At 38.8% G+C, this 14,488-nt stretch overlaps 4 protein-coding genes across 6 annotated transcripts; 3 read left to right on the plus strand and 1 right to left on the minus strand.

The window, feature by feature from the left end:
• The first annotated feature begins 794 nt into the window (after window positions 1-794).
• Window positions 795-1,799, plus strand: LOC107265937 (DNA-directed RNA polymerase III subunit RPC10). The gene is made up of 3 exons (XM_015735879.2): window positions 795-1,008; window positions 1,105-1,468; window positions 1,534-1,799. Exon 2 carries the CDS (start codon window positions 1,140-1,142, stop codon window positions 1,464-1,466), a length of 327 nt encoding a protein of 108 aa, XP_015591365.1. The 5' UTR covers window positions 795-1,008; window positions 1,105-1,139; the 3' UTR covers window positions 1,467-1,468; window positions 1,534-1,799.
• Window positions 1,564-2,304, plus strand: LOC107265929 (yrdC domain-containing protein, mitochondrial). Its single transcript, XM_015735866.1, has one exon. It carries the CDS (start codon window positions 1,564-1,566, stop codon window positions 2,302-2,304), a length of 741 nt encoding a protein of 246 aa, XP_015591352.1.
• A 171-nt stretch (window positions 2,305-2,475) lies between these two features.
• On the minus strand, window positions 2,476-11,702 carry LOC107265933 (protein Lilipod). Its single transcript, XM_015735873.2, has 9 exons — window positions 11,270-11,702; window positions 7,117-7,381; window positions 6,935-7,038; window positions 6,746-6,872; window positions 6,217-6,285; window positions 6,017-6,146; window positions 5,407-5,758; window positions 5,100-5,331; window positions 2,476-5,012 (listed from the first exon to the last, which is right to left on the minus strand). The coding sequence occupies exons 1-9, from the start codon at window positions 11,327-11,329 to the stop codon at window positions 4,783-4,785; spliced, it is 1,569 nt and encodes a 522-aa protein (XP_015591359.1). The 5' UTR covers window positions 11,330-11,702; the 3' UTR covers window positions 2,476-4,782.
• A 119-nt stretch (window positions 11,703-11,821) lies between these two features.
• Window positions 11,822-14,422, plus strand: LOC107265935 (F-box/LRR-repeat protein 7). Of its 3 annotated transcripts, none has more exons than XM_015735876.2 (3): window positions 11,822-11,956; window positions 12,280-12,661; window positions 12,878-14,422. In XM_015735876.2, the coding sequence occupies exon 3, from the start codon at window positions 12,891-12,893 to the stop codon at window positions 14,205-14,207; it is 1,317 nt and encodes a 438-aa protein (XP_015591362.1). In that variant the 5' UTR covers window positions 11,822-11,956; window positions 12,280-12,661; window positions 12,878-12,890; the 3' UTR covers window positions 14,208-14,422. The 3 variants fall into 3 exon arrangements, with proteins under 3 accessions (XP_015591362.1, XP_024938970.1, XP_024938969.1); XM_025083202.1 differs by lacking the exon at window positions 11,822-11,956 and having other exon boundaries at window positions 12,163-12,483; window positions 12,540-12,606; XM_025083201.1 differs by lacking the exon at window positions 11,822-11,956 and having other exon boundaries at window positions 12,219-12,483; window positions 12,540-12,661.
• The last annotated feature ends 66 nt before the right edge of the window (window positions 14,423-14,488 follow it).

The raw sequence follows: 14,488 nt of genomic DNA on the forward strand, positions 1-14,488 counted from the left end.
TACCGCAGATTCTGCTACGTACTAAATAATTTTTCCTCGTCCACGCGAGTCTTCTGGATTTTGCCAAAGAAAGTCTTCCCATGTTGCGCGGTAGTGTCTGACTATATTTCCAGCTATTCTTGTTTCCGAGTGATCTACCGCAGATTCTGCTACGTACTAAATAATTTTTCCTCGTCCACGCGAGTCTTCTGGATTTTGCCAATTCCGGGTTTATAGCGCACCGACGAGAGAAGAACACTGTGGACTCTCTATTAAAATACATATTTATACATATTATATTAACATTACAAAAATGGAGGTGCTAGACGGATGTCAGCTCCAACATCGCACTTTTTTAAAATCTCTTGAAAATGATTCAACAATAGGCTTTTTCAATAGTTCTCGAGAAGTTCTACAGTTCCTGATAGGTTTCAACAATCGTTCTGCTACGCAACATCGGTAAAATATGTATTAAATATGCTTGTGGCATCGTACGCTTCAGTGCAGGCAGACATGAGTTGCTTGCTTTTGTCATATTAAACTTACCGAGCTTACACTGTGTGATCGAATTTAGGATTGCAAAAAAAAAAAGTATTTAGGCTATATCCGATGAGTTGTCTCGTTCTAAGTGTTGCTTTGGGAACCAGCGATAAGTAGCGGAGGACTCTGCCCGCCAGGCTACCCGTTCGTGATCACGTTCAGCTCGGCTACGACGGGATATCCATTATCGACGGAGGCGATGATCACAAAATTCTATTCCCGGACTCGCCGCTACGATTTAGCGCCATGTTTTTGGTATCGCCTAAAACCGTAGCGTTGTGCATCTCCCTGCTGATCTCTGGTAATTTTTATTATATTGACTGTTCTTCCTATGTAAGCATACATCATGCATACATATACATTCATACGTGGTGCACGTGGCTCAAATGAAATAGGATGTTGAATTGACATAACTGAGATAATGATTGTAGAAGTAAATATGTTGCTTTTGATTTTATAAATGCAATAGACATTGAACATAATTGTAAGGTAAGAAATTGGGTAATCATTCAAATAAATTCTATTTACCATGTAATTGCATCAGACTAGGTTTTATATTCCAAATATAAATTTATCCTCCTACAGCTTTGCATAAAACTTACTGTATTTATGAGAACAATATGCTTCTGTTCTGCCCAACCTGTGGGAATTTACTACGTGTAGAGAAAGGAATAACTGCATTGAGGTTCGCCTGCAATACATGTCCTTATGTTTTTAACATTGCTCGCAAAGTCAGCAGCCGAACATATCCTAAGCTAAAAGAAGTCGATGATGTTCTTGGTGGAAGTGCTGCGTGGGAGAATGTAGATTCAACAGAAGAGCGTTGTCCAAAGTGTTCTCATTCACGTGCATACTTTATGCAAATTCAAACCAGATCAGCAGATGAGCCAATGACAACATTCTACAAATGTTGCAATCCCCAGTGTGCACACAATTGGCGCGATTAAAGGTACTATCCAGTTTTTTGAAACTTGAAAAACAATTATGCAACATCCCGATATTATTACTTTCTAGCGTCCATTGAAGATTCATACAAGGAACATAATGAATCCCAATCATCAAGGTCCAACAAAATTTCTTCTAAATACGAGCAACATCGAAGTGAAGTTACTTAGTAAAACTAATAAACACTGGTTTTGTGGAGGTCCAAGAAGTATGGCAGCAGCTGTAAACTTACTCCTAAACGGAGAAGTCATAGCTCTGCCTACCGATACAATATATGGCTTTGCTGCACTAGCTCAAAACCAGGATGCCATAGAGAAACTGTATAAGATAAAAAAACGCGACGAAAGTAAGCCTTTGGCAATATGTGTATACAGTATCAAAGATGTTCATAATTGGGGAGTAGTAGATACTCTGCCGACACGTTTCCTAGAGGATCTTTTACCTGGACCTGTTACAGTTGTATTAAAACGAACAGCCAATTTGAATCCTGGTTTAAACCCAGGTATCGACAATGTCGGCATTAGAGTCCCAAATTCGAAGTTTATAAGGAATGTTGTAAAAATGATTAATCAGCCTTTGGCTTTGACTAGTGCGAACGAGAGTAATAAGCCGAGCTCGTTGCATCCTAAAGAGTTTGAGGAACTATGGCCACAGTTAGGAGGAATCTTTTATCCAATACAAGACGAACATGTTAAAAGAGATAGTAAGAGAGTAGGGTCAACGGTCGTAGACTTATCCATATATGGAAAATTTAAAATACTGCGTCCGGGCGTTGCACACAAATCTGTGGTGGGTGCTTTAAAAAATCGTCAATGGGTCCAGGAAGAAGATTCGCAGTAAGCCATTAGATTCGTAATCGATATGTAATATTGTCAATATTTGTGATAGGCAGAATCATTTCATTGTACCATTAAATTGTAATGAACAAATTACCACAGTATATCCTTGCCAGTTTTCCTGAAACGTACTCCAACTTGCAGGATCTCAGGTTTAGCATAACACGCAAACGCATACTAACGATATGGCTGGTGGCTATTTATTTTCATTGGACATATTTACGTGCGTATATATAGATATTATATATAGGCGAAAATAGCCATATTCGCGTGACGTGAGATAAGGAAATGCGTGTGGTCCATCGCTTTTTTTAAAAGCATTCCCAACTTATTATGAGGTACAATACTTCATCCCAGAGCCTTCTCATTTCGAGAAAGGATCTATCAAAAAATAAAAAAAAAAGTAGAAACAAAGAATAAAATAACAAAGAGAAAGAAAAAAAAACGTGTGGCAGTACCACATGAAGCGTCTTTATCGCACGCCACGACTTAATCGACGCGTAAACGTTTTCGCGCCGCGAAATCGTTCGATAACAATTCATGATGTTCATCATGTTATATCAAGACGAACATCGAAGGACCCTTAATAACCTACAAAGGTATGAGCCGCATAAAACTTTAAAGTAACAGCGTCCGCAACCTTAAGGTATTATCGGCATTGTTCAACGCATAACAATATAATTCATGAGTATATATATTTAGTGCCAGTGCACGATGCTAGTATTGTCTTCATGACGAGATACGTATCACAATAACAACGTTGCAAAATATCTAGAAAAAACTTACGCAGCTAAACTCTAATTACATGATTAAGTTCCAGATGAATCGCAAATCGTACAATTATATTATAAACATAATACTCCAGTCTAAATGTCCGGAAGATCATCCGGTTCGCGATTACCTCCCTAGTATTTCCTATACATACAGTCGATATGCATTAAAAATGCACGTTGCTTATTCACTGCGTCAATTTCTTATGAGAAAAACGTTAAACCTTTAAATTTTCTATGATACGACAATCCATTCTCACTGCTAACTTCAACAGGTTATACAAATTCGCAGAGAAGTTATCAAATAACAGGATCTATTCGGTTGCCTAACAGTGAATCATTAAAGACGCGTATGTTTTGGTAAAAACAGAAATTATAATTCTTAATATCTCATATAGCCGACTCACGCAGGCTACACGTTTTTAGAACTTGCAATTAAATTCTTCTCCAGCTCTAAAGACTAGTGTGTCAATCATTGATAACGTCTGCGAGACAACCAGGATCGCACGCATATTACGTTTCTAATGTGTTGCTCTAAGATCATTTACATATTATTACCCATTAAACACAATGGGAAATACATGAGCAGAGTGAAGTGCAACCTATAATCAGGGTGTCTCATTTTAAATGAATCATTAGAATATTTTAGGAACCAAGGGTATAATCGAAAATAGTTTCCCATAAAAGTGGCAAAACCTATAACACTTAGGGAAATCATCGCTCGACTAACTCAAAGATTAGAGGAATTTCAAAAAAAAGATGATTCTGTTTTCTAAAAAGAAAAGCATTTCTTGCTGAAACATCAGCATTCTAAATATTCCATTTTCTCTCATATCGTACCCATGTTTGCCCCTCGAAATCATGTCACTTTTATAGAAAATTTTTAAAACTCTTAAATCCTTGGTTCGTAAGATACTGTAACGAATCATTTAAGATTTGACACCCTGTAAACAGCTGCCATGGAATCATTTGGTACATAAGAGAAGAGGCTGAAATCTCGTAACGAAGATGTATCTTGCGAGGAAAAAGTGAGCATAGTGTGACTATTGCATATCTAACGTCGGTATGCGCGGAGCGTGATGCCAAAAAAGCAGTCTGAAGTCAAAAAACTGAAGTCGCGTGGATTGTAACACGACACGAAATATATTATCAAAGAAGCGATTCACACATTCGCGCAACGCATGCTCGCGTTTTCTTATCACAACAGTACCTCGCGAATCGTCCAAAGACGGCGAATGCTTTATACTTTTGATATAAATACTTATTAAAATAGTAGTTATATGATAATAAATAATCCTTAATAATAAACGACGACAATAACGATGTTTCCTTCGACATATTCATCATTTAACTGGCCTTGTGACACTTGCATGTTTCTCATTGAAAACACCAAAAGGCTTTTCCCTATCATTCTTTACCCTTTTGCTCCTGATAAATCTTTTTATTTTTTGGCAAACGGAGAAAATTATCAGGGATTCCAGGAGCCGTGTCGCAATACGCGTTTACGAACGGTCAATATTGTGAAAAGAAATTTCGAAAGAGTTAATAGCCATCTATACCGTTTAAAATTCCAATGCGTTAATCCATCGCGAGAATAAGCCTAATTTCTCGTGATACCGTAATTATCGTCATAGCGACAGATGCTAAACTTGTCGCTGAGCTTCCGCATCTCCATTAAACGATGTCTTTTTCATCTTATAATATAAATCAGTCTAATCTTCCTTCGTGGAGAACATAGCCGAGTTCCCCTTTTTCATAAATACACTCATAAGACTGCTACGCAATCTTGCGTATATCTCCTTGCGAACTGTCGCGGTGAATTTCGTCGCCAGACAGCCAATAGCGGCCGTTGCGAATATTAGATTGTAGAATAGCACCAGCTTGAAGTTACCGAGCCATTCGATGCGACCAAAGTCACCTAGCAGATCAAAGTTTGTCATACCTGTAAAAAAAATATGTATAATTACCCTATTAGTCAATCGCACGACCAGAGTAGCACAATGAATATACGTCATAGTCTAATACTTGCCTAATATGCGAGACAGCAATGGCAGAGCCGAGCTGAGTACAAGGAGAAGAGCACAATTTGCAATGAGATGAGTTAATGGAGTGGAATGAAGTCGAGGCCTGACTCTTCTGACACCAGGAAGTGTATATAGTCCAATGGCGCTGGTAGCAGCCAAATAGAGAATAACAGCCACTTCTACTGTGGCACCTATTGGGCCTAATTTAGAGAGGGAACTGATGCCCAGGGTAAATTGCTGAACAATAACAAAAAAGCAATAATCAAACGTCATATCTAATATTAATATAGGATAGTTCTCAAGAATACCAACCCTGGTGCTCAGTGGTAGTGCCTTAATTCCTATCAGTAATTCCAAAGTGTTCTGGACGGCCAATAAGGCCGTGGCCGTTGAGAGTATGAGTAGCGCCAGCATCGCCAAAGGGTACAGCAGCGTCCTGCGTACCCACCAGGTTCGCCTTTGTTCATCTAGGAGCTTCCGTCGTCGCTGGACATCTACTAATCTCAGGGCAAGGCCACGCTGTAACGCGCCATTCCTTAGGCACATCAGACCCGGATTCGGTCTTGGTATTTCCTCTTCGTCATCCACGACAGCTCCGCATGCTGGTGGAGACATCGGAGCTGGCGATACGTACGACTTGCCTGTCGCCTTCGCGTGTTCCAGTCTAAAATTAAAATGCGATATTATTGTCCAGTCAACGAAAGAAGATACTGTGGATATGTTTACCAAACGAAAAAGAAGGTTTTGGTGGTTAATAGTGCATTTAGAAATTCAATATCAATCTCATACATAATAATATCAAAGACAAGAAAGGATAAAAATCACTTTGTAATCCGATACGGTCATATGAATTATATTGTTGTTGTTTATCAGCAGCTTCAGAAGCATCACAATCTATTTATCATTAATAAATAAGCTCTACCTTCTCTTAATGCAATCCTCCTCTAGTCTATATGCGAAAAATTCTTCATCCAAATTCTTTAGAAACTGCGGCTTAACGAGGAACGAGCCAACAACGCCAAAGAGCCGGACAAATCCCACTGGGGTGCACACTGTTAATTGCATATCAATATTAATTAATTGCTCTTGATATCTTATCAATAATTACTCGAAAATACTTACATAACAACATCACGACCCCGACGAAGGAAACGCAGGAATACAAAAAGGGCAGGTAATAACTCCATAAATCTGTAAAATCGATTTAAATGAATTACATATAACAGATGAAACTTGTGAATGATATCCGTAAAACAACTCTAAATTTATTTTACACCCTATTTCATACCCAACCAACAGCTCATTAAGAAGCAAGTAACGTGTCTTAATTGCGGCTAATGCAGTTTCGTAATGCATCGACAATCGGCAATTACAGAGTCATTACAGTATACACGGAAGTAAAATGCGCAACGGTAGAATCAACCGTATGCGACTTTAAGGAAAGAACAATTTCGTGAATGTTACAATACACTGCGCTTGCATTACGTACAAGATACAGGAATGACGCTTGATGATAATTTTATAAATACAAAACTATATAAAACTGAGATACGAATCACGAAGGGATTTCATCAAGATAAGATGTCTCATTAAAGCCAACATTTACGTTCTTCGCATTCTCGTGCAAAGTACATTAAATTCAGTGACTTACTGAGCAACGTGTGGAGGCTTGACTTGTGATAGTCTATTAGTGACGATAGGACGTAAGTCATGCCCAAGACCAACGCCCCAAGTAGACAAAGAACCGTGACGGTCTCGTAGACCCTGGCCATCACACCCTGAAATCATTTCACGCTATTGTAGCATATACACATTGTAATTGTAACGACGTTTCACCTACCTTTTTGTGCCCAACGAATCCCTCGCTCTCCGTGAAGAGATATGCAAAAGGCAGGAACACGAAGAGGGATAAATTCGAGAAGAGGAACACATGATTCCAGAGACCTGAAGCATAGTAGGTGCATAGTCAGTGTAAAATTCAATGACAAAAAGGATTACAAATACAGATTAAAAAATGCTCACCCTGTATAAGAGAACTGTTGAGCCACTTGACGTAGTAGCTATTGGGGTACAGTATGAGGACCTCATTGCTCGCGATGGACACTGGTAACAGGAGTGTTGCCCCGACGGAAACGGTCAGGGCGACCGTACAGAGCCACAAGCTAATCCTGTAGACGGTAGCTTCATCCTCGTCCACGGAGAAGTAATCCTCTCGGTCCCTTCGTCGAAACCGTGCGATCAAAGCGTAGCTGGAGATGTACAGGAGGAGAAAGAGTAGGAGAAAAATCTGAAAGAGAATAACAAGCATAAGTGGACTTGGTACACATAATCCTTGGTACTGATTTGGTCAGTACTGATAATACGAAAATAAACTGGTTACTGCGGTAGTTCATCCTACTTGGGAAATCTGCCATACCATGTAAGCTAATATAAGAATTTTATACAATAATGTAAGCAGCAAGATTATCTGTCCCATAGTCATTGGATAAGTGACAGTAAAATTAATTTTGATCCTGCATCCTACTCAACTAAAATCTTCCTTTTTCATTGTACACAGCATCAAGATTGTCAGAGTCAGGTTGTACCGTTATAGTTAACTAATGTATAGATATACAGTAGATGTATTTAAGCTCTCAACGCGAATCCAATGGAAACGTAGCCCATTGGCAGCCTGGCAAAACTGCGTCAGATGTGGCGCAGAGTTTGGTACTAGTCTGACGATCATTTGTTGACACCGACCACGTAATACATTCTTGGCTTAGTTAGTTGACAGATCCTAACCCGCGTACTGCACCTTTACATTCTTGCATGACAATTCGCCTAGAGTCTAGTACCACTAACGATACGAGGTATCGCGAATTATTTTTAAAGTCGTATACCGACTGCTTTGTGATCTATTTGATCTTTGTAATTTAAAATTAAAATTTAACAAACAATGAAGCCCACAATCGGCCGGAATTAATATCTAGTGACCGACGTGGTCAACGATGTGATACCCTAGAAATGTTTACGTGCTGACTACTCCAACGTGATACTATATATATATAGCAGCACCGGGTTTTCAGACTATTTTTAGACTGCATTCGAGAAACGTGTCTTAAGGATCAGGGACCGATCATGTTTTAGCCGCTGCAAAGGATATAGCCCCTGGTCACGAAATTAGCATGGGTATTTACGTAAATTTATAATAGACTATACTGTACGGTTTTTTAGCATAGATATTACGTATACGAATAATCGTGCAGGCTCCGATTACACTTGACGTTTAGTTTTCACTGGCAACGGGCTTCTGTGTAATCCACCGTTTGCGAGGTTGCTGGGATTATGTGTCTTTTGCCAACGATAAAATGGAAATACGTCATTCAAACGTGATAGCCATATCGTTGTACTTATTTTTTTAAGTTAATGGTAGAAGGACATTGGCCTATTTTATCGTAAAATTAAGTGTCCCCCATCGAGGCTGTTAGATGATCAAATATTTAATTTCACCGAAAATTCTCTGGATAAATTTAAATTAGCTTCAAAGTCTCTACCTCGCTCGTGTATCTTATTGCAATAATAGCTTTGCTACAAGGTCGGTTAGATTATTGCGTGAATTGAAACATCCCAACAAAGCTATTAAGCTTATTTTTTAAAATAACGACCAAAACATCTCGCAGGCATCAACTTGGTGGCTGCTCAGCTTATCAGAAATAGTACAGTGCAGGTTGTCGAAAGTTATTTCCGCTCGCACGTTTCACGTAAAACAAAATCATACTCGGGTATTAATATTTCATGTTTCCGTAACCGTCATTCTGGAACATTGAATTCCAACGATGATACTGTACGCACGTGTTTCCAATAATCGTTAAACGGATAAGCAAAGATTGTCAAACGACTGTGAGCGATAACCAAGATAACTGGCTAATTAAGAAATTATCAACGATGTCTTTGTGACACGTAGCAGCAAATCAAACAATATAGAGCATTTACATAAATGACTCTTATTTTTAAGTAGAAAGAAGCTCTTGATAGTACTCGACAGCTTGTATAATTATTTATAATAGTCTGCAAAAACAATAACGCTCGCTACTACGTATACTGACAGCTGTTATCAACAAGACATTGGGATACGTGGTCTGCTAGCGTACACGTGTCTCAAAGAAATCAACGTCACAGAAAGATTCGAGGAATAAGGCGGAGAATAACACCGATAAGATCATTTCATTGTTCCTCGTTGAACAATGGCAAATTACACTGATGACAGCCAATAAGTAACATCCTTGTAGATGCGACATTGGTAATGCATGGCGTCGATTTTAAAATCGTCTGCTTTTTCATGTTCTTCGCATCCATAGGCATGTCTCGTTTGGTTCGTTCCGAATTGGCTGTTGCGTAATGAGCACCATTGATAATTGAACGGAATGCCGAGACTGTTGAGAGCCAGGCAGAGTTTCCAGAGATTCCGTATGTAGCAGATGACGATGGAAAGAAGTAATGAGTATCGAAAGGTGGTACAAGGAGGACGGCAATCCTATTACGTTTATTCTTTATCTCTCTTTCACCATCTGCGAAGAGAACGAAAATTAATCACTACACTGACATTTTAACGAAGAGTCTCCAAAGTCATACTTACGACTCTAATGGGTAATCAGGATCGTTTGAATATGTGGATTAATGTTACAAAATTCCATTACTACCATCAAGGGGTATATCCACCAGGGTATACAATCCATCAACGAATCCTACTGTTCAACTTGACCGGTTTCTATGGAGAATGATTGGTCATTGACACCACGTGAAAGTGCCGAGAAAGTAAATTCGAGAACTTAAGGGTATTCGATAAATATAATTGACACTGATTCAGACAGAGGCAATAATAATGGATTTCATCAACTCTCAGATTGTTCATTCTGATGCATGTATGTTGCCGAATTACCAGTAGCCTTCATCTGTCTTAACAACTTGATATTGGATCTCAAGGAAGAGCCATAACGCCAAGTAAAATATGAACTTTGATAAGCAACTCAAAGTCCAAATGAAAGTAGTCATTATTCAAGTTTCTGTCAAGATTCTATTTGTACACGAATTACTTTTTTTTTTGGAACGCCTGTGAATAGAGCTAACGACGTTTTGCCTGTGAAGAAAAATAACGAAGGGTTCCTTTCATACTAAAATCTATAGCCAGGTGTAGACATCCAGGTGCTCTCTTTGGTATTGTGGCAGTAAGTACAGATTTTTGTCAATGATGTAAAATAGGAACAGGCTGTCGTTCGTTCCACGAACCTTACTCGATGGTTCTTCGAGAAAGCTACGACTAAAAATGGTATTAATAATTAGACGTACGTTAGAAATAATTATATATCCAGGGACAAGGATTTCTTTAAAGATTTCTTAAGTACGGGCGCACAGAGAAATAGTCGATTGGAGCCAGGTCAACGTTCAGATGTAGTAAAACGGTAATCTAACGGTATAATCCTTAACTTATTTAAATGTATTTGGAAATTGTACCGAGTACGTATGTTCGCATGCATCTCTCGTACTTCGTACCGAATTATTAAATTTATTGTACATTTTAAAACGGTTCACTTTGGCAATATCATACGTGTATCATGTTACTCTTAATGCTGGCATGTTATACCATATTATTATAACATTACCGAGTGTACACTTTACCATACCCATTAACGATACTGTAGTATATTTCCTTTTTTCATGTAGCACAGGAAGTACCGTAATCACAACCAGCTTTAACCCTCTTTAAGCATTACCTCGGGTATAGTCAAGGTAAATAGTATTGAAGTACTATGAAATGGAACAGTGTGGAGATTAAAATCATACAATTTTAAACTTCCAGCCAGTCGCTTGTTGAACATTTTTAATGTTAAATATTCCTATGCGCGTATAGATTGTACCGGAGCTTAGTCAATTGCTTGACTTCTATAGAATCGCAATAGATGCTTCTGATGTAACAAATGAATACTTGTTTCGATGATACGATCGAATATCCTGTTTTTATTGCAGACGGATTACATATTTCAAGTTGTAACAAGGAGAAGCCTACAGAATTGTTACGCGAGAAATACGTGGCCTTGCCAGGGACGTGATAGGACATTTTAGGTGCCCAGAGTCTGAATAATCAGTGATCGATTAGACAGAATTCTAATTGGAGTAACGTTACATATATTATACTTACAATATTCTCCCTGACGGTGTTGTGGAATAATTGTTCCCGAAGATCCGCGTCATCTTCCATCTTCACCTATTTGTCACACAATCCTTTTTACTGCGTCGAACGAGCTCAGGGTGCAACGACATTTTACATTGAAACTTTTTTTTTTAACGTTACACCATGCCCGATTAGAAACGCGAACCTAACACTGATTTCTCACGTTTGTTTTGATTTGTACGTTTATTGTGCTTTACACTTTTTCTTATATGGTTTTTCTCTTGTAAAACTTATGATTTTCTTTTTTAGGAAAAATTCCGTTTGCACCAAACGATACGCTCTTGTCGTGTTTATGTAGAGCACAACACGACGATCAACCCTCTACCGTGGTTGGCAAGATACTAAACTCGATTTCTATATATTTCACTGTATACGCCATCTGCACTTTTGTCTGTTTTACCAACAGGGCTGTACCCGTAGATAACTGTTTTACTATGGTGCTAACATCTAGAAGAAACATCATCCAACTATTAAATTTTATTAACTGATCAACTGGCACTGTTCTGACACCGAAATAAAATATGTTCTACATATAAACAGTTGATTCCAGTTATAAAAATTAACATTAATTGCTTCCAAATGTTCCTCTAAACAGGTTTATCCATAAAACTATCAAGAATGAAATTATCATCGTTTCCTCATGCTGTGATATACGTAACTATATTGGAAACATATAGATAATTTAGCCAATAATATTATAGCATTGTGCCTGATAAAAGTCGATTTCTGAAATGATATCTTGATAGATACCTTATAAGGGAGAAATAATTTTTCCATTGGAAGTTTGTAATTGTTGAAATACTGCCCACTAATTATTAGTACATGTAGCTTACATGTTAGTTGTAATTTTTCTACTCATTTCAATGTTAAAATATAACACCGCTCTAGATTGAAGCTATGTGTATGGGTAAGAAATTACAATAGGTACGTGACATGTAATATTATGTTTGCTGGGTGTCATTAAAATTTGCTCGTAGGACGACATGGCCTCGTGCTCCGGTATATGGTGTTCAAAAGTGGGGGGACATTCATGGGAGGGCAATCAGGAATCAGCAGAAACGCGAACGTCTGTCATCCGTGATCGGTTGTCCTCTTCGACCTTTTTCATCGTTCGAACAATACCGGATGATTTTCTCCAAAGTGTTTCGACAAGTAAATTGTTGAAAAGGATACAGAAGAAGGTATCAGTAAATGAAATCGAAGTAAAAGAGGTACGATTGAAAAAAGAAATCGGTAGTTCCAGCTGCGCCAAGAATTGGAATGTAAAATCAAGATGGTGGTGGCGGTGGACGGATCGGTGCTCGGTAATGTCACGCACTGTCTTTACTCTGCCCTTCTATTCTTACTGCTGTAATTCAGGTTTGTCATCTTCTGTAAATGCTCATTACTAATGAGTTATTCAAATCATAATATTATGTATAACATTGTCTTGCTACTTGATTATTTATTTCACCATACTTGGTTGGAAATTTGTGATTTGAATTACAAGATTTACAACAATAACGCTACCTGTGGAATTTCAAGGAAACATAAATCTTGTTATATTGCATTGCTTGTATTTTATTTTTTTTACAGAACAGAGAATGGAATGGATGGATCGTGTCCCTTACTCCTTTCTACATTCGGAGAGCAGAGTAGCTCTGACCGAGCAATTGGATATCTGGCACAGAAATTGGCCTTATACAGACCTGGATCCGATACTGTGGATTTGGGCTATCACACCCTTGATAATAATGCTTGTCATTCAGCATCTTCTCCAACAGTGGTTACTGTCTCTGTTAAGCAACAATTGCCCCAGCAACAAAAGCGTATATATATTCCAGGTCTATGTCAGTTAGACGATGAAATTCTTATTAAAATATTTGGATGGTTAGGTACAAGAGACCGATGTGCTTTAGCACAAACATGTCATCGTCTATGGGAAATTGCGTGGCATCCCTCCCTCTGGAAGGAAGTGGAAATCCGATATCCTCAGAATGCATCTGCAGCATTGAATGCATTGACACGTAGAGGATGTCATTCTTGCATACGTCGTCTTGTCCTAGAAAGTTCTACAGGTGTACCCAATGTACTTGCATCACTTCCATTCTCAAGCTTAACAACCTTGGTTCTACGTCACTCTCGCCGGGTTACTGATGACAGTGTAGCCGCCATCCTGAATAACTGCTCTCATCTTAAGGAATTAGACCTCACTGGTTGCTCCGAAGTGACCAGAGCATACTGTCGGATAGCAACCTTGCAGCTTCAATCATTGGACCTTAGTGATTGTCACAGTGTAGATGACTCAGGACTCATACTTACACTGTCTCGAATGCCACATCTTGCTTGTCTTTACCTACGAAGATGCGCACGTATTACAGATACTAGCTTAGTAGCTATTGCTCTGTACTGCACGACATTACGTCAACTTTCTGTCTCTGACTGTGTCAGAGTAACAGATTACGGAGTTCGTGAACTTGCTGCTCATCTTGGCCCATCCCTTCGGTATCTGTCTGTTGGAAAATGTGACAGAGTCTCTGATGCAGGCCTCCTAGTTGTTGCTAGACACTGCTACAAGCTAAGATATTTGAATGCAAGAGGATGTGAAGCCGTAAGTGATAGTGCTACACTTGCTCTAGCTCGTGGCTGTCCAAGAATGAGGGCTTTGGACTTGGGAAAATGTGATGTTGGAGATGCCACTCTCGAAGCTCTTTCTACTGGCTGTCCTAACTTGAAGAAGCTATCCTTATGCGGTTGCGACAGAATCACAGACGCCGGTCTCGAAGCTCTTGCTTATTATGTACGTGGTTTACGTCAGTTGAATATCGGCGAATGTCCTCGAGTTACCTGCGTTGGTTACAGGGCGGTAAAGCGTTACTGTCGGCGATGCGTTATCGAGCATACTAACCCTGGTTTTTCTAGCTGATCCTTGCCGACATTCTCCAACTATTTGCTACTCTATTACATCTTTTATTGAAATCTATTTATTAACAAATGTTCTTCCATCGTTCGCCGAGCTATTTGTAAAAAGCGCAAGCGCCCTTCGATTGGCTGTAAAAGTTGCCACAGTGCCGTTGGATCCTTTAAGGAATTCAAATGCTATTTATTGTTTTTGTAATTTAATAAATAACGTTATAACAATTATATTGTTCTTTATCATGAAACTATTCATTCTATTATCTAACAATACAAAATCTATCAAGTCTT

Source organism: Cephus cinctus, unplaced genomic scaffold (assembly GCF_000341935.2).
Source record: "Cephus cinctus unplaced genomic scaffold, Ccin1 Ccin1_scaffold0259, whole genome shotgun sequence".
In the NCBI taxonomy this organism is placed as follows: domain Eukaryota; kingdom Metazoa; phylum Arthropoda; class Insecta; order Hymenoptera; family Cephidae; genus Cephus; species Cephus cinctus.